A 24080-nucleotide genomic window follows, 5' to 3' on the forward strand; every position below is an offset into this window, starting at 1 on the left:
CAAATCCAAATTTAAGTTCTGAATCTCATGCTCCTAAACGCTACCTTAATATATTTGGTCAAACTTGTTTATCATACAAATACATGAGCTTACAAGCTCTTATTGAACTTACCTACCAAATTTGAACGCAATCTGAACAAGAAGAATAAAATTTGGGGTTTGTTTTAGAGAGCCACGAATGCTTGTTGACAAAGCGACGGCGAATTAGTGTGCACTTTGATGTGCTGGTGTTTTGACACGATGGGATCCCATGGAATGCTTGTGTTTTAAGTCAGATGGTAGCTTCATGATTCCCTATGGATGGACCTGCAGCTCCACCCATAACAGAGGAGGAAAATAGCTAACTAGAGGTGCACTTTGACAAATGATGAGACTTAATTTTCATGAGAGTGCACCTAGATTGCAATCTCAAAAAGTAAAAGAAGAAAGATGATGTGATGAATATGTGTAGCAAAGAGTGCAAGCGTTGGTGGGTTTGATAGGGGAGTACGCAAGTCATGAGAAATTATAATGGCTCGGGGACTACTCATCTCGATTAGTTCAACTCACTAGCTCAACTAGGGTTCATTTGAGTTCCAGTCGAGCTCAAACTGTTTCAAATGTGTTTTTGGTTTGAATCCAACCAGAAAGTACGCAACCAGTTGAGCACAAGTCAAGTTTTGGTGTTGAAAATTTTTAGTCCAATCAAGTTTGGACATTCATCAGAATTGACTTGGCTTAGCTCAAAAAGATCCTCCTAGGCTTTCACACTTTCACCACAAGCTAATCCCTACATGACCCGATAAACAACCCAACCCCAGAATGATGTCAAGAGTTTCAGCCATCTTCGAGCTGCTGTCTAGGATCTCTGTTTTTCAGGGTATTGGAGTCAAGTTCCCTGTTTTTCCTTCCTGTAGTAGTCCCACTTTCCAAACAGGTAAATACGACAAAAGCCAACTGCAAGTGGTAAGCACCCAATGCATCCATGATATCTTGAAATTGTTCATTCTACACAACTTTCTCCTGAATAAATATACATGGATGCCCTGATTCAGAGGGCCAAAAGTTCTTACAAAATGGAGTTCATCTTTTACAAATTTCACCAAAACAAACCTTGTACAAATGAATACAAACTGTAATCTGAAATTTACACAGTTTCACCCCCTCAATGGTCGCAACAGAAGCGGTATTGTCAAGAGTTGTTTGTTCATTGTTTTTTAACAAGAGTTCCTGCCAGGTTTCTAGTCATGAAAAATGGAAGTATGCTATTCCTGAGGACTTTAGAATTAAGAATGCCTCTGTATGAAGCAGAAACTGTCCTGCGTACGCAACCATGCCTAGTTGACATTTCATATTGACAAAGCAGAGAAAAATTTTCAATTTTCATCCTGCCTTCTCAGATAGAACAGAAACAAGTTCTGCTCGAGCTTTTTCAAGGGCACACAATAGATTCTCAGGCTTCCTTCCCCCAGCCTGAGCGAAGTTGGGCCTTCCACCTCCTCCTCCGCCACACAACTTCGCTATAGGCCCTATGACCTTGCCAGCCTGAATTCCCAGACCAACCACCCCTGGAGTAAATGCAGCAACCAAACTTACCTTTCCATCAGCTGGGCAGGAACCCAATATCACAGCTGATGGATCTTCCAGCATATCCATCAGGTATTCAGCTGCACTTTTTAGCGAATCCACATCAGTATCGTCCATGCACTCAACTAGTACCCTGAAACAATTTTTCCCAAAAGAAAAAAAATAACAATCTTCTATTTCTTCCATAACGATGTAAATTTCTTATATTTTTTAGAGTATAAAATTGCCTTCCCCAATTTTTGAAGCGGGACGGTAAGAAATACAAATAAAAAGAAAGATATGTCCAGTGAATGGAGTTCAGTCTCTACATTAAAGATTTCCCAGCTTTATTTAATTAGAACAAGAGTCCTGGAATTTAAATTAAACTGAATAAATCGTCATAGAGAAAATTTTAAAGCTTTATCTTATTTTATTTTTGGGGGGTGGGGAGGAACCACCAAATTAGAATTGTAGGCTGTGAATGCATTCAACAAAAGCAGACAATTACCTGATCTTTTTTGAAGTTCCTACTTGAAATGCTTTGCTTGCAATAACCGATGCTTTGTACACTGCTGCTTTTGCACGCACAGCGGAAACTTCATTTCTTGCAGCTCGTAACTCCTCTAAGAGAGTTTCGACCCTAGCTGTTACTTCTTCAGCTTTCACCTTCACAGAATAGCATGATGACACTTCAAACTCTTGCAAATACAAGAGAATGGGCAGTAAGCACCAACAGCATTTGAAATTGGATTATTGGAAATGAGAGAACAACTAAGCCATCAGTACAACAATGAAAAACAGAGTGGTGCTAAAGAGATGTATGATTACTGTGCTTCTATTAAGAGATGCCATCGGCATTACCAGTTACTGGGGTGGGGGGGGGGGGGGGTGTTCAGTGATAAGCAGAAATACAAATCATAAAACTAGTTTTTAGGGGTGTGTAAAAATTTAGTTTGATTCTTCCAAATCAAACTCATCCTACACCCAGTTCATGAAGCACAAAAATTACATCATCTATTCAGTAAAAATACAAATCATAAAACTAGGTTTTAGGGGTGTGTAAAAATTTAGTTTGATTCTTCTAAATCAAACTCATCCTACACCCAGTTCATGAAGCGCAAAAATTACATCTATTCAGTAAAGTTCACCATGCTCCAAAACAAATTAGAACAATTTTTAGCGAGAAAAGAAGCAAGACAAATTAAAATGGAGCTCAGGTCACATAGTCCAGTATAAGGTTAGGCTGTTCACAAGAATAATACAACTACAATAAGGGGGAAAATGGCAAATAATGCCATGTGCACTTGAGAAAATAGCATCTGTTTCAGCATGCTTGGTAGCTTAATTCCTTTATGGTTCTTTTGAGATGCAGTGGCATAAAAGGAGTACTAGATAACCACTTCATCTAAAAGCTTAAGTTATTAGGTTGTGGGCCGACAATGTATATCAAGCTTTAACACTCCCCCGCATGTGCAGTCCAACAGCATGTGGAGAGATGAGCACACCACAAATAACACCCATGATAGGGAATACAATAATTTTTTAAACATCATGCAATAAATGTGGGCAACAAGACTAGAACCCAAGACTTGGTAACCAGCTCTGATACCATGTTACGTGCCATTTTACCTAAAAGCTTAAGGTATTAGGTTATGGGCCAACAATGTATATCAAGATTTAACAAGGAGAATGACTCAAAACAAGATATCTTTTACGCAACAAGACTCAAAGCAAACATACCTTGAGAGTAGAGCATAGATGTTTCATATAATTATCCCTGCTGGTAACATAGTCGATGAATGTTTCACCAGCAACAGCTTCAATACGTCTAATTCCAGACGCAATCCCCTGCTCTGAAATTGTCTTGAAGCCACGTATTTCAGAAGTATTACTGACATGTGTCCCACCACATAGTTCCATGGATACACCTGGAACCTCAACAACACGAACCTGAAACATGAGAAGAGAAACAAAAAACTCAAACTGCTAAATTGCATGCAGAGATGAGCTTAAATATTTGTATCATTTAACTGTGATGGGCATGGAAGAATTAGTTTTTATTGACATTTGAACCTGTTCTCCATATTTCTCTCCGAACATTGCAATAGCTCCTGCTTGTTTTGCATCAGCGAGAGGCATAACTTTAGTTTGAAGAATTGCCGCATCCCCAATCCATCTATTAATTAATTCTTCAATTTCCATGAGTTCACTGTCCAGTAGTGGTCGGTGGAAGTTGAAATCAAACCTGAGACGATCAAAAGCCACCAGTGAACCAGCTTGGGATGTTTCTTGGCCTATAACCTTTTTTAACGCAGCTTGCAGCAAATGAGTAGCTGTATGATGAACCTGAAAATGACCAATTTACAATTACAAACAGGTCAGGTGAGTTTCAAGAAAGAAAAGTAATTATACATCAGAGAATGCCCACCGACTCTTCCTGAACATAAGCATTTATACAGAGACTTAAGACTCAGCTCATGCATTTGTTATAGTTTCACCAATATGACAAAGAAAGCTGCAAGTTATGCTAGTTTGTACCTTTGCCCGCTGCCTAAGTTTTTCATCTACTGCAGCTACGACTTCTTTGCCGACCTCTATAATTCCCTCCCTGATGGTACCCTTATGAACAAATATGTTACCAAGAGATTTTTGGACATCTTTAATTTCCACAACAGTCTTCTGTTGGTTTGCAGCTTCACTAACATATAGAAAACCATGATCTCCAATTTGACCACCTGATTCTGCATAAAATGGTGTTCTATTTAGCAAAACTTCTACATTACTTCCTTCAGAAACCCGTGCAACTGGATTACCGTTCACTAAGAGGCCTTCCACTATTGCTCTGGCAAAAAGAGTGTCATATCCTAGAAATTCAGTGTCAGGAATGCTCTCTGTAAGATCTGTACTATTTTCAACACTAAGTTTAATAGCATTGTGTGCAGCCTGAGATTGACGTCTTTGGTTGTCCATTTCAATATCAAAACCATTCATATCTATTCTGACACCACGTTCTTCAGCCACCTCTGTTGTTATCTCCACAGGAAACCCATATGTGTCATACAAAAGAAAGGCGTCTTTGCCAGACAAACAAGGAACAGTTCCATTTTCGTGAACATTTAATAATGCATCAGTCAGCATTTGGTCCAGTAGCTTTTCTCCTCTCTCCAGTGTCTGCACAAAACGTAGCTCTTCTCGCTTCAACTCCTCAAGGATGTGTGATGTTCTAGCCTTCACATCGGAATCTATATGAGTACTTAGTTCTATCACTTTTTCTGCAATGCTTGGCAAAAACGCTCCTTCAAGATTTCCTCTACCATCCCCTTTTATACCAAGTAACCTGCCAGTACGAACTGCTCGCCTGATGAGCCGCCGAACTACATAACCCCTTCCAACATTTGATGGCACAACCCCATCTGATATGAGATAAACAATTGCACGCAAATGGTCTCCAATAATCTGGAAAAAATCATTGAAGTGATGCATACTTTCTGAAGAAACAAAAATCAATATTGGTCAAAAGAAGAAATTTAAAGATATGACAGGTGCTTCAGATTACATACTTTAAGTTTTGTTTTGGTAAGATCATCAGATCTTGCGTATAATACATTTGCCAATTCTGAGGCCTTCTCCATTATGGGATATATTAAGTCAGTCTCGTAATTGTTGGCGACCTGTGGGATAAATGTAACTTACGTGGATGGAATTTTCTAAATCAAACTAGATATTGGATACCAAAGTGATACTTTGTTGCATAAAAAGTATCCATAGCTTGCACGAATTCCATTATGATTAAATGTAAAGCATTTTCTTTTGACAGGACTGAAAGGGTATTCCATAATCAACCTGGAAAGCAGGAAAACTATGATACCTTTTGAAGGATGCAAGCCATCCGCTCTAAGCCAAGCCCAGTATCTATATTCTTCTGCTTTAAAGGTTCCAGGGATCCATCATCCCGTTTGTTGTATTGCATGAAAACAAGATTGTAAAACTCTATAAACCTAGAATCATCTCCCAAGTCCTGCATATAACATTCATTCGAATTAAACATTGACGAAAAAGAACAAAAGTGTGAAATAGTTCATGGATTCAATGACAAAAAGAAAAAGTGAACGAGCCCGAGTCCATAGAATTCTTTCAACACGTACAGCATCTGAATAACCCTTCTCAGGAAAGAAATCATAATATATCTCAGAGCATGGACCGCAAGGACCAGTAACTCCACTGGTCCAGAAGTTGTCATCTTCACCCATCCTCTTTATACGCTCCACAGGAACCCCCACCTGGTACAGGAACCAATCCTATAAATTTCAGAGAGTGCTAGTACTGATTTAAGCTTCTTTTTTTCTATTTCATTTCACACTGAAAAATCATCTATAGAATCATTGACGTAGAATTAACACAGTTGACTAAATTGTGCAAGAAATATGAGCCTTAAATGCATACTCTGGACTAGAATTAATGATCATCAAAGGATATGCAAACTGACTATATTCAAGTGGTGGAAAATGAGGCATGATTCAGAGAAGACAGCCTAGCAAATACTTAAATATTAATTTAGATTCAAAGGATTGAGAAGTGTTCTGTTATCTTTTTACCTGCAGAAAATGTACAGCAAACACATTGCAAATTTTTTTTCCAGGAAAAATATTCATAGAAAAATCAAAATCATACATGGAAAAGCATAGTTCTGATAAAAGGAACAGCACAAATGTAGCTAACCAAGAGGAAAATGCAAATATGGCAGGCCATGTAACTAATGACGAAATCTTCTCTCACTTACCTCATCTTGCCATATTGCAAAAGCTTCATTATCTTCTTCATATATGCTGACCCATAATCTGTTGGCAGGCAACCCAAATCTGCTAGTACCATGTAAGTAATAGTCATTTATTTTTTTCTTTTTCAGAGGAACAATGAAGTCATAACTTTGATGCTATTAAATGCGTACACAAATAGAGATCCTCCCTCTTCACATTCTTCCAATATCAAATTGAATGTTAGCAAGAAATCACCTAGATACTTAAAAAGGTAAGTTGTATGGTTTAAGTTTTCTAGGCAAATGAGGATTTATTTTGCAGTTAAAGACCTTGTAATCAAAATTAAGGAGCCCAGATTCTTTACCTTCACTTAATGGAACAAGGTTAGCCATGTTTATAGAAGTTGTAGATGAAATGAGGAGGAGAAGAAGTCAGTTTAAAAGTTTAAACTGTTAATCCTGTGGCGGCATGCCATTCTAGATTTTATTTTTGAAAAAAAAGAAATTCCCTCATGCATTATAATTATGGAATTTATTGTTTATGAATATGGTAAACAAACATAATCTATAGCTTACATTTTAGCCCCTGCTGAGGATGGTGCCATCCCTAGACACATTCTCCTAGGGTATACAATTTTTTCATGACAATCTTGTGCTGCTATATGGCATGATGCTGGGAAATTTTATTTTTGTCACCAACTTAGCATGTTGAAAGGATGTAAATATACACATCCTCATAAAAAAGGTTCTTTAAATTATCATTTGCCACAATATTATTGTGCTACCAATTCCAATCCTAAAGAAAATTGCGCAGCATACTGGTGGTCAAAAAGCATATAATAAAAAATCTACATCAAGTGAGGATCTTGGTCTGGAAAAGTAGCAACAGGACAAAAGACAGAATTAGAATGAATACAACTATGAACATATAAAGGTAAAACTGCCGAAGGCAGCATGGAAGAAAGCTAGTTAAAATGTTTTGAAAAATAAAACATATATGAGGAGACTATATGGTCCTGGGTTAAGGGCGCTGCAACAATGTAAGAAATACTAAAATTATTGTGCGAGAAAGCTGGTTAAAATTTTTTTTTGGATAAACAAAGAATTTGTATTGAAGAAAGAAAAAATATACAAAAAAGGAGGGAAAAAAAATAAAAAGAGAACAAGATGTCCTCCACTTCTCCCTATACAACAAGAAAATGGTAGAGGAACAACAAAAAACAGAAACAACGAACCCAAGGACCAACCCACTCTAAGTCTTCCAAAGAAACATTACAAAAGAAACCATTTTCCAAAACCCACAGTGACGGAAGAAAACACCACTTTACTCCAAAGCAAGTTATTAGAAGCAGCTACACCCTGTGAAATTCTAGCATTCCTCTCAAACCAAATACACCAAATAATAGCCATTACAGTGCATCGTGTCACGGTCTGACTATATTCACACCGTTGTGATGGGTCGTGCGAGGCTAGCTAAAGCACTCTTGTTTAACTAGCCAGCCTATCGTTTACTAACATTCATCCACAAAACACTTTCATTAGCATTCAATCAAATGGTAGCGAAAATAGTAATCAATTCATGAAAGTCGTGGCAAGCAAGCAGTAAACATTGAAGCAAACGTAATTCATTAACAACACCTCCGTTGACATTGTGTGTTTAGCGAGGGAGGCAAGTAAGCTAATTACGTTGACAATAGCTAGTGAGTTTTACAATGACTGATGAACACTCACCCTCCCCTAAAGAAGTTTTTATGTAATTATCATCCTAACACTAGGAAACATCCAAGTGACCGAGGAGTCATACTGCCATATTTGGCATACAAATAAACTACCAGCAGAAGATAACCCTACACTAATATTTACATGATGGAAACTCATCCCAAGCACACGAGATAAGCGGTCACAGGCAAGCATAATGCCCTGAACAAGCTTAACTTATGACATTTGAAACCTAAGGTATAGTTCCAAAAGGGGGGGGGTGAATTGGGTTTAATAAAAATTTATTTGATCCTCTTTATGAGCTCTTGTCTCTTTTTACAATCTCTTAAGGTTTTCTCGTATTTTCGTTAATTAGGCAATACACACTAACTCCTATTTCCTTTTAATCAATTCACAATCAATAAACACAATCAATTAGTTTACCATTCACACACAACAACAACAAAACAAGAAATCAATTTGGAATATTTAAAGGTCCTGCAAATGAATGTTCAATTCTTGCTATTGATTTATGAATTTGAATATTGCAATGACAACCAAACACCTTTTCAATATCAGAACTTAATTAAACCTTCAGCTAACAAGTTTTGGGTGTTAATCAAAAAACGTATTTCCTTTCGTTTTCCGCAAGAGATCGATTAACCAACGTACTCCCTTTCGGTTTCCGCAAACCCAAGAACAAATTAGGCCTTTTTGGGTTTACTAAAATTCTAATAAGTATTACTTTATGATTTCAAGTATTAAAACATTCACGCAAGTTATATTGTTACTGAAATTAAAAGGAGAGTAAGGAGAAGAGAATAACACCACCACTTTTTATGAGGTTCAGCTTACCCCAGCCTACGTCCTCGCCTTAGGTCAACCACCTAAGGAGTTAACTAAATCTTGTTCCTTTCGGGTGGAACAAAAAATCTTACACAATTTACCCTCTTTTTCAAGAAGAGAAAAACCTCTCCAAGCACCAGCCTGTGCTTGGTCCAACGATCCAATCAATCCTTTGAACCGTTCAAAGTACAAGAAGATGGAAAATAAATCTACGTACAAAAAAAATACTTTCAAAATTTAGAGTAGGTTGTACAAATTGAGATCTAAATTGTACTTCTAAAAACTAAAGCAAAATAGAATATATGAAGCTCTAAAGTTTTAGAATATTCCTCTCCAGCAAAAGATGTGAACAAATTGAACAAATTGAATATTCCTCTTGAGCAAAAGATGTGAGCAAATTGAACTAAAGGAGAATTTCTCTCCAACAAAATGATGTGGGCAGATGGAGCTCAAGGAGAATTTCAGCACAAGAAGAGTTTCAGCAAAAGACTTATTAATTTCTCTTCTTTTATATTCTATTTTATGTGTATTTTTCATTACCTAAGATGGTATTTATAGGCTTTTTCAAAGATCAATGTCCCCATCAAGTTAGGTAATATTTGAAAAAAAATGTTGACTTAATTTTGAATTTCAAAACTTTTATTACCCAAGGAGGTATTTATATGTTTTTTCAAAGATCAATGTCCTCATCAAGTTAGATAATATTTGAAAAAAATTGTTAACTTAATTTTAAAATTCAAAATTTTTCATTACTCAAGGAGGTATTTATATGCTTTTTCAAAGATTAATATCCCCATCAACTTAGGTAATATTTAAAAAAAAAAAATTGTTGACTTAATTTTAAAATTCAAAATTTTTCATTACACAAGGAGGTATTTATATGCTTTTTCAAATATCAATATCTCCATCAAGTTAAGTAATATTTGAAACAAAATTGTTAACTTAATTTTAAAATTCAAAATTTTAAAAGAGAACTTCCCGTTTGAGATCTGAAATCTGCTCCGCGTGGCAGTTGTCTGCCACGACATGGCAGTCTTCTGTCATGGTTAAATTTTAAACCCAGAACACTGGCAGTCATCTGCCAGGACACTGTCTTCAGTTTAAAACACTCAAATTATGTCAGTCGTCTATCCATAGACAGACAATCGTCTGTCAGGTGTTTGGCTTCTTTTTATTTTTGAAAACTTTTCTTCCTTTAAGATCTTTGTTGCTTTGATTTTAAAAATATATTTTAAACTCTTTTAACAAGGTGTTTCTTAGTTTCTTTTGATTTATGAGAGCTTCACATATCTAAATGACATTTTGTTTAAAAGTACTTACAACAGTCCTTCTAATTATGATCTCCTTAAATCAGTAGCTCCTTCAGCCTTCTTCAGCCTCTTGAGGTTCACTTTTGACTCTAGGTTTGCTTGCCCTTAACTTCTTCATTTGTCGTTCATTGCCTTTGATATTCTGAGGAGCTTCTACTAGATTAGCATTGAGTTTTTAGTTTATCAACCTGGAGAGTCCTTTTACCTAAAAAACACATTACTTAACACCACATGTTAAAGTATCCTTCATTTTGTTATCATCAAAACAAGACTGAAAAGCCTAGTTAGGCCAACAATCTCCCCCTTTTTGATGATGACAAATAAGAAGCAAAAAAAATATGAATACGCGTTAAAAAAAATCTCCCCCTTACAACTAGCATCATTCTACTCCCCCTTACAATAAGCATTACTTTAACAATTTGTAGATTCAAGACCGATCATGCTTATTGCTCAATGACGCTCAACATGTTCAAATAGTATTTTTGCTCAAATACTACTCCCCCTTTTGACATCAATCAAAAAGGATAAACATTAAAATGTACATATGACCACATACTCCTCACTCATGCCAAGATTCAACATCATATCTCAAACATCCACATATAGCATGCTGCATCTCATTTATCATGAGCCTATGTTTCAAGAAACAAGGACAGCAATTCAAGCTAAGTGTTGCATTATACAACACATCAAAGTACATGCCAAAATAAATTTTGATCACTCAAAAGAGACAAATCCTAAGTGACCCTAGAGACAGTTTATTGATTGTGGATTTTTCTTTAAGCCTTGTTCTTTTAGTTTACTTCTCTACTATGTAGTAGACCAAGTTATCTTCTTATGGTTATAAATCTATCTTCTGAGAGTGGTTTAGTAAAGATATCAGCCCATTGGTCATTTGTATTGATGAATTATAGATTGAAGTCTTCTTTTTGAACATGATCTCTTAGGAAGTGGTGTCTTATGTTTCACACTCGTGTTATCGCACTTAATTGGTACAGTTATGTAGTTTAAATTGAAATCTCTTAATTGTTGTTTCATATAAAGAGTTTGTACACAACAACTACCAGTTGCTACATATTTGGCCTCAACAGTTGACAAAGCCACGGAATTTGTTTTTTAAAAGACCAAGAAACTAAAGATCTTCCTAAGAAGTGGCATGTGTCACTTGTGCTTTTTCTATCTATCTTACAACCGGCATAGTCCGCATCTGAATAACTGATCATTTCAAAACCGGTGTCTTTAGGATACCATAGTCCTATGTCCATTGTGCCTATTAAGTATCTTAGGATTCTTTTAACAGCAATTTGGTGTGATTCCTTAGGTGTTGATTGAAAACGTGCACACATACACACACTAAACATTATATTGGGTCTACTGGCCGTTAGATATAATAGACTTCCAATCATGCCTCTATAGTGCTTTATGTCTATGGATTTTCCCTTTTCATTTTTGTCTAGGCTGATGGAGGTACTCATAGGTGTGCCAATAGGTTTACTATTTTCCATACCAAATTTTTGTATCATATCTTTTATGTATTTTGTTTGACTTATAAAAGTCCCATTTTTTGCTAGTTTAATTTGTAGTCCAAGAAAATAGTTTAATTCCCCCATCATGCTCATTTCAAATTCCCCCATCATATCTTTTATTGTTGGCCTAACTAGACTTTTCAATCTTGTTTTGATGATAACAAAATGAATGATGCTTTAACATGTGATGTTGCGTAATGTGTTTTTTAGGTAAGAGGACTCTCAAGATTGATAAGCTAAAAGCTCAATGCTAATCCAGTGGAAATTCCTCAGAATATCAAAGGCAATGGAAAACAAATGAAGAAGTTAAGGGCAAGCAAACCTAGAGTCAAAAGTGAACCTCAAGAGGCTAAAGAAGGCTGAAGGACCTACTGATTTAAGGAGATCATAATTAGAAGGACTGTTGTAAGTACTTCTAAACAAAATGTCATTTAGATATGTGAAGCTCTCATAAATCAAAAGAAACTAAGAAACACCTTGTTAAAAGAGCTTAAAATATATTTTTAAAATCAAAGCAACAAAAGTCTTAAAGGAAGAAAAGTTTTCAAAAATAAAAAGAAGTCAAACACCTGACAGACGATTGTCTGTCTATGGACAGACGACTGACATAATTTGAGTGTTTTAAACTGAAGACAGTGTCCTAACAGACGACTGCCAGTGTTCTGGGTTTAAAATTTAACCATGACAGAAGACTGCCATGTCGTGGCAGACAACTGCCACGCGGAGCAGATTTCAGATCTCAAACGGGAAGTTCTCTTTTAAAATTTTGAATTTTAAAATTAAGTCAATTTTTTTTCAAATATTACTTAACTTGATGGAGATATTCATCTTTGAAAAAACATATAAATACCTCATTGGGTAATGAAAAATTTTGAATTTTAAAATTAAGTCAACAAATTTTTTTTTAAATATTACCTAACTTGATGGGGATATTGATCTTTGAAAAAACATATAAATACCTCCTTGGGTAATGAAAAATTTTGAATTTTAAAATTAAGTCAACAATTTTTTTCAAATATTACCTAACTTGATGGGGACATTGATCTTTGAAAAAACATATAAATACCTCATTGGGTAATAAAAATTTTGAAATTCCAAATTAAGTCAACATTTTTTTCAAATATTACCTAACTTGATGGGGACATTGATCTTTGAAAAAGCCTATAAATACCACCTTAGGTAATGAAAAATACACATAAGATAGAATACAAAAGAAGAGAGATTAATAAGTCTTTTGCTGAAACTCTTCTTGTGTTGAAATTCTCCTTGAGCTCCATCTGCCCACATCATTTTGTTGGAGAGAAATTCTCCTTTAGTTCAATTTGCTCACATCTTTTGTTCAAGAGGAATTCTACCATTTTGGAAGATTAAAAATATCAAAACTCGGTTCCGAGTTGCAATTCAATTTTTTTTTAGGAACCATCGGTAACTTATAAAACTTTAGAGCTTCATATATTCTATTTTGCTTTAATTTTTAGAAGTACAATTTAGATCTCAATTTGTACAACCTGCTCTAAATTTTGAGAGTATTTTTTCGGTACGCAGATTTATTTTCCATCTTCTTGTACTTTGAACGGTTCAAAGGGTTGATTGGATCGTTGGACCAAGCATAAGCTGGTGCGTGAAGAGGTTTTTCTCTTCCTAAAAAAAAGGGTAAATTGTGTAAGGTTTTTTATTCCACCCAGAAAGAACAAGATTTAGTTAACTCCTTAGGTGGTTGACCTAAGACGAGGACGTAGGCTGGGGTAAGCCGAACCTCGTAAAAAGTGCTAGTGTTATTCTCTTCTCCTTACTCTCCTTTTAATTTCAGTAACAATATAACTTACGTGAATGTTTTAATACTTGAAATCATAAAGTAATACTTATTAGAATTTAAATAAACCCAAAAAGACCTAATTTGTTCTTGGGCTTGCAGAAACCAAAAGGGAGTACGTTGATTAATTGATCTCTTGCAGAAACCGAAAGGAAATACATTGATTGGTTAACACCCAAAACTTGTTAGCTGAAGGTTTAATTAAGTTCTGATATTGAAAAGGTGCTTGGTTGTCATTGCAAAATTCAAATTCATAAATCAACGGCAAGAATTGAACATTCATTTGCAGGACCTTTAAATATTCCAAATTGATTTCTTGTCTTGTGGTTATTGTGTGTGAATGGTAAATTAATTGATTGTGTTTATTGATTGTGAATTGATTAAAAGGAAATAGGACTTAGTGTGTATTGCCTAATTAACGAAAATACGAGAACACCTTAAGAGATTGTAAAAAGAGACAAGAGCTCATAAAGAGGATCAAAGAAATTTTTAATAAACCCAATTCACCCCCCCCCCCCCTTCTTGGAACTCTACCTTAGGTTTCAATTGGTATCAGAGCAAGGTTATAGTAAAACCTAATAAGTAGCTATATAAAGATCTAAATGGCACAAATAGGAGTAGCTCCCTTTGGTGAGGGTTAATCCTCAACTAGGCCATCTATTTTTTGTGGATTAAATTATACCTTCTGGAAGCAACGAATGAGAATTTACCTTCAAACTATGGACTAGAAGGCATGGAACGTTGTAACAAATGGAAATTTAATCCCCACTAAGCTAGTTGATGGAAAAGAAGTACCTAAAGAAGATAAAGAACTAAATGACTCAGATTATAAAATGTTGCAAATTAACTTAACTGCAATAAACGTTTTATACTGTGCACTTGATGCAAATGAGTTCAATAGAGTAATGGCATGTAAAACAGCCAAAGAGATTTGAGATAAATTAGAAGTAACCTATGAAGGCACAGTAGATGTTAGGGAAAGTAAAATCAATATGTTAACCAGTGAATATGAAACCTTTAGGATGAACTCCGATGAAAATATCACAAGCATGTACGCTAGGTTCACCCATATCATAAATTCACTTAATGCCTTAGGAAAAACTTATTCCACCCATGAGATGATCCGTAAAATTCTAAGAGCACTCCCATCTATTTGGGAACCAAAAGCCACAGCCATTACGGAAGGAAGAAATCTTAAAACTACTTCTTTAGATGAACTCATAGGATCTCTTCTAACCTATGAAATGATGTTGAAAGAAAGAAGCACAAAAAACAAAAATAAGAAGTCTATAGCTCTAAAAGCTTTGAAAGAATATTCAAGTGAGAAAGATAATGAATCTAGTGAATTAGAATATGAGGACTTAGCTCTAATAACTAAAAGGCTTGGAAAATTTTTAAGAAGAAACAAAAAAATCACTAGAAAATTTAATGGATCAGAATCTGAAAAAGGAGAAAGCAATAAAAAGGAATACAAAAATAAAAATGATCCTCCCACTTGCTATCACTGTAAAAAGGTCGGGCACATCAAACTAGAATGCCCACAACTCAAGAAGGAAAAGAAGAAAAAGAAGTCTGCAATGAAGGCAACTTGGGATGACACTAGTTCGAGTGAATCGGAAAGTGAGCCAAGTGATCGAGAAGTAACGAACATGTGCTTCATGGCACATAACGAAGAGGTAAACTCTTATTATTCCCTCTCTGAAGATTCATGTAATGAGTCTTGCAGTAATTCATGTGAAAGTATGTCATCTTATAAAGAACTTCAAGCTGAATTACTTTTTCTACATAACAAGTTCATTAAAATCTCGAAGAGTAACACAAACTTGAAAGAACAAAACGAAGCACTTAAAAATCAACTTGAATTTGCAAAACTTGTTGAAGAAGAAAAAGATTTAAAGATTGAAGAACTTGAGAGAAGAAAGTAGATAACTTTTCTCAAAAATTAGCTGAGTCTCAAGTGAATGAAGATAGCAAGATTATGCAAGAAATAAATAATCTCAAAAATTAAAATTCAAGAGAAAGAAAAGGTCATCTATAACTTTTCCAAAGGTAAGGATAACTTTGAAAAGATGGTAGGACAACAAAGGATGACAAACAATAAAGAAGGAATTGGTTATAATGGAGCCTCAAACAAAAGAAAGAAAAACTTGTATATGGGATATTTTGTAAATCAATCTAAATATTATGCAAGTACTTCATCAACAAATATTCATGAGCACACCACATGCTACATGTGCAAAAAGAAAGGACACATAATGTTTAATTGTCCACTTAAGAAAAAGTATACAAAAGTAAAAGATGAGTGGAAGATAAATGCTAAAAATAAGCAAAATCTAAAGAAAATTAAGAAGGTTTGGATTCCAAAAGTAACAACTTGAATCCTTTCTTGTAGGTTTGCTTTAGGACCACTCCATCTAAGGATAAATGGTACTTGGACAGCGGAAGTTCAAGACATATGACGGGAGATAAATCTAAATTCACCTCTCTCACTCCAAAGGATGGAGGATTTGTAACCTTCGGTGACAATGCAAAAGGCAAGATCATCAGAATAGGTCAAATAGGTAAAGACTCCTCACTTTCTATAGATGATGTCTTGTTAGTAGATGGTCTAAAGCATAATCTACTAAGTATTAGTCAACTTAGCGATAAAGGATGTGAAATAATGTTTAAGAGAGACAAATGCATAATACGAGATTCTAAGAATCAAAATACATTATTCACTGCACTTAGAATGAACAATGTTTATTGCATAAATCTTAATAGTTTAATCCCTCAAGACATAACTTGCCTAGCAGCCATGAGTGAAAATAGTTGGCTTTGGGATAGGAGGTTAGGACATGCTAGCATGGATATTATATCCAAACTCTCCAAAAAGAATTTAGTTAAAGGCTTGCCTAAAACAAAATTTGTCAAAGATAAAGTGTGTAATGCTTGTCAATTAGGAAAACAAACCAAGAAAAGTTTCAAAAAGAAGAAACATATATCAACTAGTAGACGCCTAGAACTTATACACTTAGACTTGTTTGGTCCTACTAGAACCCAAAGTTTAGGAGGAAAACAATACGCCTTTGTAATTATTGATGATTACTCAAGATACACATGGGTGTTGTTCCTAACTAACAAAGAAGAAGCTTGCAACTCATTGATCACTTTATGTAAGAAACTTCAAAAAGAGAAAGGGTATAATGTCTCAAATATTAGAAGTGACCAAGGAAGAGAATTTAAGAATCAAAATGTTGAAAATTTTTGTAATGAACATGGCATAAATCACAACTTTTCAGCACCTAGAACCCCACAACAAAATGGAGTTGTGGAAAGGAAAAATAGAACCCTCCAAGAAATGGCAAGAACCATGCTTAATGAAAATGATCTACCCAAATATTTTTGGGCTGAAGCTGTAAATACAGCTAGCTATATAGTTAATAGGGTCTCCATTAGATCAAACCTAAACAAGACACCCTATGAATTGTGGAAAGGAAGAAGACCTAATATAAATTACTTTCATGTCTTTGGGTGTAAGTGTTTCGCTCTAAATAACAAAGACAACTTAGGAAAATTTGACACTAAATCGGATGAAGGCATTTTCCTAGGATACTCCACAAATAGGAAAGCCTATAGAGTCTACAATAAAAGAACACTCACCATAGTTAAATCAATTCACGTAGACTTTGATGAATCTAGCTCTTTTTCAAGAGAAGTTAAAAATGAAGAAAAAGATGATATGTTCAAAAAGGAGGATGAGATAGAAATCAAAGAGGAAAATGAAATAAACGAAGAAAAGTCAAAAGATGAACTCATAGAAAATATGGAATTACCAAAAGAATGGAAATATAAGAAAGATCATCCTCAAGAACAAATTATTGGTGAACCATCTAGAGGAGTGACCACTAGATCTTCACTAAAGAACATTTGCAATCATTATGCATTCCTATCCCAAAATGAACCTAAAGATATTGAAGAAGTCCTTAAGGATGAATCTTGGATAGTTGCAATGCAAGAAGAATTAAACCAATTTGAAAGAAGTCAAGTATGGAAATTAGTACCCAAACCGGAAAATCATTTGATCATAAGAACTAAATGTGTATTTAGGAATAAAAAGATGAAAATGGTATAATCACTCGAAACAAAGCTAGACTTGTAGCAAAGGGGTACAATCAAGAAGAAAGAATAGATTACGATGAAACCTTTGCCCCCGTAGCTAGAATGGAAGCTATTAGAATGTTGTTAGCTTATGCTTCCTACAAAGAATTTAAGTTATATCAAATGGATGTCAAAAGTGCATTCTTGAATGGGTATATTAATGAAGAGGTATATGTTGAACAACATTCTCCCCCACTTATGCAGTCGACGTCCTCGTAGACTTTGGCGCTAGGTACATTTTAACTTTGTCCATGAACGGCTTCAAATCTTATGCAGAAATCTAGCTTATTTCTTTGTCATCAAGGCATTTCCACTTCACTAGGAACTTCTGCCACTTCTTCCTTGAGGATATGAACTTTCTATCTGCAAGGATCTCTTCAACGTCATGTCTTTCAGGTTGCACTGTCTTCAACTCTACTCTATTGGACTAACTTCTGCTTAGGTCATTGGTGTCAGCGCTGAACAGCCTGAGGCAGCTGACATGAAACTGCAGTTTTCTCCCCTGATCTGCCCACTTCTTCATCTGATTAGAAGCTTTCCCCAGATAGTCTCGTGCAAACTTTGCATTCTGTCTCCATTCTCTGGTGAAGATGTACACCCTGAGACTCTTTCATCTGTACGGCTCGCCCATTGTGTGAGGTAACAATGGCTGCTAGCCTGTAACAAGCTCAAAAGGGCTCTTATTGGTTGTTGAGCTCCTTTGGGCATTGCCACAGAACGGAGCCACATCAAGTAATTGCACGCCATTCTCCTGGTTGTCGTTGACAAAATGACGCAAGTACTCATCTAGCAGCTCTCTGAATCTCTTCATCTGTCCGTCTGTCTGTTGGTGATAACTCGAAGAGATGTCAAGATGCGACCTAAATATCCTAAAAAATTCTATCAAGAAGTTGTCAGTGAACATTAAGTCTCGGTCACAAACAATAACTTGGGGAGCACCCCAATATCTCACAATTGTCACAAGGAACAATTGTGTCGTCTCCTCTGCCGAACAGTACTTTGGTGTGGCCATGAAAGTACCATACTTCTTTCGCTCCCCCTTGTCTTGTTGGCAAATGAGACAAGTTCTGGTATAATCAACCACATCATCCCGCATGTGCAGCCAATAATACCTCCCCAGTAGTCCTGTCATTGGAGTCATTCTCTACGAATACCCCTCAACAAACTTCCAGCAATATCAAGTAAGGCCAAGAAAGGAACGCAACTCCTTCACTGTCGTGGGGATCTTCCATTCTTGAATCATCCTTACCCTCTCCATACCCCTCCGGATACGACCTTGTTCAACCACATAACCAAGGAATTTGTTACTCCACTGAGCGAAAGAGAACTTCTCTTTCTTCACATCTAGACTGTTTCCCTTCAGCCTGTCGAACACCTTCCGCAGATGCTTTTCATGTTTCTTCTAAAACAACGCCGATGCTCCCAACGGTGTTTTGGAAGGGCGAACACATCCTGCTTCCACTTCATCAAGCTGTTTCCCCAACTCTACTATCTCTGGAGGCGCCATCCGACATGGCCCTTTAGCAGGTGGTCTCACTCCTAATAACAAGTTGATCTCATGCTCCACAGTCCGTCGTGAAGGAAAATTGTGAGGCAACTTATCCGGCAACACCTCCTTGTACTCATCCAACACCACTTGGATGGTCATAAGCTCCAACTTTTGGCCTACTTCTTTGTCTACCACCACCGTGGCTAGACGTGTCTACTCACCCTAACCCAATCCCTCATTGAGTTGTATGGCTGAAAGGGACTTCCCGTCATCTCCTTTCGTTGCAACAACTTGCACCATGCACGAGTGATCTCTCATCAAACACAGGGAACCAGCCGAAGGCATCAGCACTGCCCTCGTCCCCCTTAGGAACTCCATTCCTAGAATGACTGGAAAGTCATCCAATGGCACCGCTGTGAAATTCGCATGACCTTCCCACTATCCAAACTTTACAGCCACTTGCTTGGCTACTCCCGAAGTAGGTTGAGCCACAGAGTTAACTGCTTTCATGCGTCCTGTATCCTTCTCTAAGGATAAGTTGAGTCTTCATGCTTCCAACTGCAAAACAAAATTGTGAGTAGCCCCCGTATCCACCATAGCGCGGGTACTCTTCCCATTGATCCTCAAGTCCACAAACATTAACCCTTTTGCTCATGTAACTTTTGTTGCTTTTGCCTGCTTTTCCAATGTGCTCACCAACCGCACTAAACCCACCCTCGGAGCATTATCCTCTTCCTCCTCGCTTTCCAACTCTTTTCTCGAAGTGGAAGCTTGTAAAGCATTGAGTAATCCCCTGTGTTGACACTCACTCACTCTATGAGGTCCACCACACAAGTAGCACGAAATTTTACTCTTCCCCTTTCCATTGGGTGTGTTGAACCCTTGAAACGACAAAGCTTCCTTTGAGGTTGATGATTTAGAGTCGGCTCCCCCACTCTTGGGTTTGCCTTTCTTGAAAGACTTTCCACCGTTTCCCTCTCCACCAAACCATTTGGACGAAGCGGTATCATCACCAGCGTAGTCAGTCAAGCATTCTGCAGCATCTTGTGAAGTTGACAAGTCTTGAACCCTTTGCCTATGAAGTTCAGTTTTTGCCCATGGTTTCATCCCCTCCAGAAAATAGAACAACTTGTCCTTCTCCAACATATCCCGAATATCCAACATCAAAGCATAAAATTGTTTCACATATTCCCTAATTGACCCCGTATGCTTGAGATCTCTTAGTTTTCTTCTCGCATTATACTCAACATTCTCAAGAAAGAATTGGGCCTTGAGCACTCTTTTCAAGTCTGCCCAACTATAAACTACACAGCGTCTAGTTTCAATCTCTTGGTACTTGGTACGCCACCATAGTTGGCATCACCAACCAGTACATGGTCGTATTATTCACCTTTGCCTGTTCTGAGGCCATCCTCACAACGTGAAAGTACTGCTCCACATCAAACAAGAAGTTCTCTAAACTCCTTGGCATCTCGAGCACCCCCATACGTCCTGGATTATGGTACCTTGGTCTTGCTAACTCCCGGAGTGTTGGAGTTCCCCATAGCAAGAATCATCAGATTCACTTTTGCATCCAGATCAACCATCCGCGATTGCAAAGTTTCAACTGTATAGTGAAAGTCCTCTGACATGTCGCCTATCAAACCTACTTGATGCTTTTGTGATCCCATCACTTCATCAACAAGTTCTCTCATCTGGGCCACCTCCATGGCCACAGTGTTGGCTGTTGTCTCAACTTGTGCTTCCAACACGCTGATCCTCTCAGCATTGTTTGGTGTCATGGTCACTTATCAAAGCTTTCCAAATCCCACAACGAAGGCAATTAAATTCACGTAACAGCTCAACCTTGGGCTCTATTAACAAGTGTCACGGCCCGACTATTTTCACACCGTTGTGATGGGCCGTGCGGCGTTAGCTAAAGCCCTCTTGTTTAACTAGCCAACCTATCGTTTACCAACATTCATCCACGAAACACTTTCATTAGCATTCAATCAAATGGCAGCGGAAACAGTAATTAATTCATGAAAGTCGTGGCAAGCAAGCAGTAAACATTGAAGCAAACGTAATTCATTAACAACACCTCCGTTAACATTGTGTGTTTAGCGAAGGAGGCAAGTAGGCTAAACACATTGACAATAGCTAGTGAGTTTTATAATGACTGATGAACGCTCACCCTCCCCTAAAGAGATTTTTATGTAATTATCATCCTGACACTAGGAAACATCAAAGTGACCGAGGAGTCATACTATCATATTTGGCATACAAATAAACTACTAGCAGAAAATAACCCTACACTAGTATTTACATGATGGAAACCCATCCCAAGCACACGAGATAAGCGGTCATAGGCAAGCATGATGCCCTGAACAAGCTTAGCTCATGACACATCACCACAAAGCTTTCTTATCCTTTCCCTTCCCAAACCCCCTAAACATAATAGTACCAAAAAAAAAGCCTTCAATCTGGAGGGTCAAACTGAGTTTTCACCAAAAATTTTAAATAAAATATTCTGAACAGCCAAACTTAAGGGATACTGACATACTATAGAAATAGATGTGAACATGTCTCCCCACTTTTCAAACAAAGGACACAAACATTAGGTTCTTATTAGGTCTTGACTTCTAAAGCAAATCATTGGTATTGATTTTCTCAAGGATTGCAATCCAAGTAAAATGTATTACTTTTAAGGAACTTCATCTTTGCAAATCTAGGAGTACAGGGAAAATGGAGGAAGCATTAGGATTATAAGGGAAGAATGCGTGGATCATAATCAAACAAAAATAGAGCATGTCTAGCCTAAAATCATGTCACATATTTTGTCATTAACTCTATATTTGTAACTGATTCTAAGTTTGAATTCTATAGCTGTACATTGTAACAGTAGTATAGATTTAGCTTCAACGTTTGTATAATTCCTAAATTAGCTCCTCAACTATAGTGTATATAAGATAGAATTGTTATCAATGAAATGTGTGGAAAATAATTCATTGAAACTACGGCAACATCTGTTTCTTTACATGGTATCAGAGCATAATCTCTAACGAGCCAACGATCCAAGTCTCCACAATGTCTTCCTCCTCCGATCAAAATCCAACCTTCAACCTCCACACCCAACCTTCTTCCACAATAGATAAACCACTCATTGCTCTCAATATCACTGCCCAAATCAATGAAAAATTAACTCACTCCACCTTTCCTCAATGGCGTGCTCAATTTGAAGCACTCCTCATTGGTTACGATTCACAGACTATGTCGAAGGCACCCTTCAATGCCCCTATTCCGCTGGTGTACCGCTGCTGATGAGCTACGCAAGACCCACTGGGTCCGATAGGATAAACTTATCCTAAGTGCCATTCTAGTCTCCACATCTCCTTCAATCACACCACTCATTGCTATGGCAAAGACCTCTCATGAAGCTTGGAAAAAGCTAAAAACCCTATATGCTAGCCGATCAAAAACAAGTGCTATGCAGTTAAAGGAGGAGCTCACCTTAATCCAGTGCAGCAATCAGTCGATCACAGACTATCTCCATGCTGTGAAGGCCTTGGCTGATCAAATAGCCATTATTGATCATTCAATTTCGGATCATGACCTAACCCTTTATGTGTTGAATGGTTTAGGTCCAGACTTTCGAGAGATTGTAGTGCCAATTCGAGCCAGGGAGTCATCACTGGTCTTTGAGGAGCTACACGATCTTTTTGGTTGGACATAAGGCGTATCTGAGGCGCCTGGAAGCTGCAACGCAACACATGGTTGCCTTTGCAAACTACACGAAAACGAAGCAGTCCACACACGGTGGGAGTCACCAGTGATCTTCCAAGCATCATGGGCCAACTACTCAACATGGGTCTCAAGGCTCCAGCCCAGGCTGAAACTCAAGTGGAGCCCAACGTGATGGATGCCGCTTCAACAACAACTCTAGCAAGCCCAACAATTCAAATCGGCGTTATCAGCCCAAATGTCAAATTTGTGACCAATTGGGTCACATTGCCAAGTCCTATCCTCAATTCAATTCACAGAACGTCTCCATCAATTGTGCTACAACCTCTATCGGACAAGACAAAAATTGGTTACTTGATTTGGCCTCTACTCATAATATCACGGGTGATCTTTCAAGTTTATCCTTTCATTCGGAATATGATGGAACTGACGAAGTAATTCTCGGTGATGGTTCAGGTTTGGCAGTCTCACACATTCGTTCTTTGGCTTTGCACTCTCCTCACCGTACTTTTACATTGTGTGATACTCTTTGTGTTCCAAACCTTTGCAAAAATTTAATTTCAGTTCATCATCTCACCAAACAAAATAATGTGTTTGTTGAATTTCATCCTTTTCATTTTCCTGTGAAGGACAAGATCACAGGGGCGATCCTACTAAGAGGAGCATGTAACAATGGCATCTATACCTTCCCAGAATCAACGGTGGTGTCCTCATCCAATAAGGTTGCTAATGTGCGTGAACGGACTTCAATTGATGGATGGCACAAGCGTCTTGAGCATCCTTCTCTTAAAATAGTCCATCATTTGTCAAGAATTTTTCTCTTCCTATTTCATCGAATATAAATTTGTCTTCACTGTGTCGTTCATGTTCTATTAATAAAGCACATCAACAACCATTTTGTGTCACTAGTCTCCAAAGTCATGAGCCACTTGAAATTATTTACACTAATGTGTGGGGTCCCGCTAGTTATACAGGAATTGATGGATCACAATATTACCTTATTTTTGTTGATCATTATACAAAATATACATGGTTTTATCCAATGGTCACTAAATCCAGTGTTTCTAGTATTTTCTCTCACTTCAAAAAGTTTGTTGAAACCCGTTTTCAAAAAATCATCAAAACACTACTCCAACAATGGTGGTGAGTTCATTGCTTTAAAATCATATCTATTGCTTCATGGCATAACTCACTATACCACTGCTCCACACACCCCGCAACAAAATGGTGTTTCCGA

General features: G+C 37.1%; 1 protein-coding gene across 4 annotated transcripts in view; it reads right to left on the reverse strand.

Annotated features, from left to right (window-relative positions):
* Positions 1-937: 937 nt before the first annotated feature.
* LOC131156582 (alanine--tRNA ligase, chloroplastic/mitochondrial) overlaps positions 938-24080 on the reverse strand; it is a 30628-nt gene continuing 7485 nt past the window's right edge. For 3 of the 4 annotated variants that reach the window (XM_058110389.1, XM_058110392.1, XM_058110393.1), the window contains 9 exons: positions 6326-6404; positions 5691-5825; positions 5414-5563; positions 5106-5216; positions 4084-5001; positions 3619-3891; positions 3286-3495; positions 2054-2211; positions 938-1699 (listed from right to left, as the gene is read on the reverse strand). In XM_058110389.1, the coding sequence (XP_057966372.1) occupies positions 1363-1699; positions 2054-2211; positions 3286-3495; positions 3619-3891; positions 4084-5001; positions 5106-5216; positions 5414-5563; positions 5691-5825; positions 6326-6404 (2371 nt within the window). In that variant the 3' untranslated portion in view covers positions 938-1362. The remainder of the gene's footprint in view (positions 1700-2053; positions 2212-3285; positions 3496-3618; positions 3892-4083; positions 5002-5105; positions 5217-5413; positions 5564-5690; positions 5826-6325; positions 6405-24080) is intronic. The other variant, XM_058110391.1, reaches the window with a different exon arrangement.

Source organism: Malania oleifera, chromosome 5 (assembly GCF_029873635.1).
Source record: "Malania oleifera isolate guangnan ecotype guangnan chromosome 5, ASM2987363v1, whole genome shotgun sequence".
NCBI lineage: Eukaryota > Viridiplantae > Streptophyta > Magnoliopsida > Santalales > Ximeniaceae > Malania > Malania oleifera.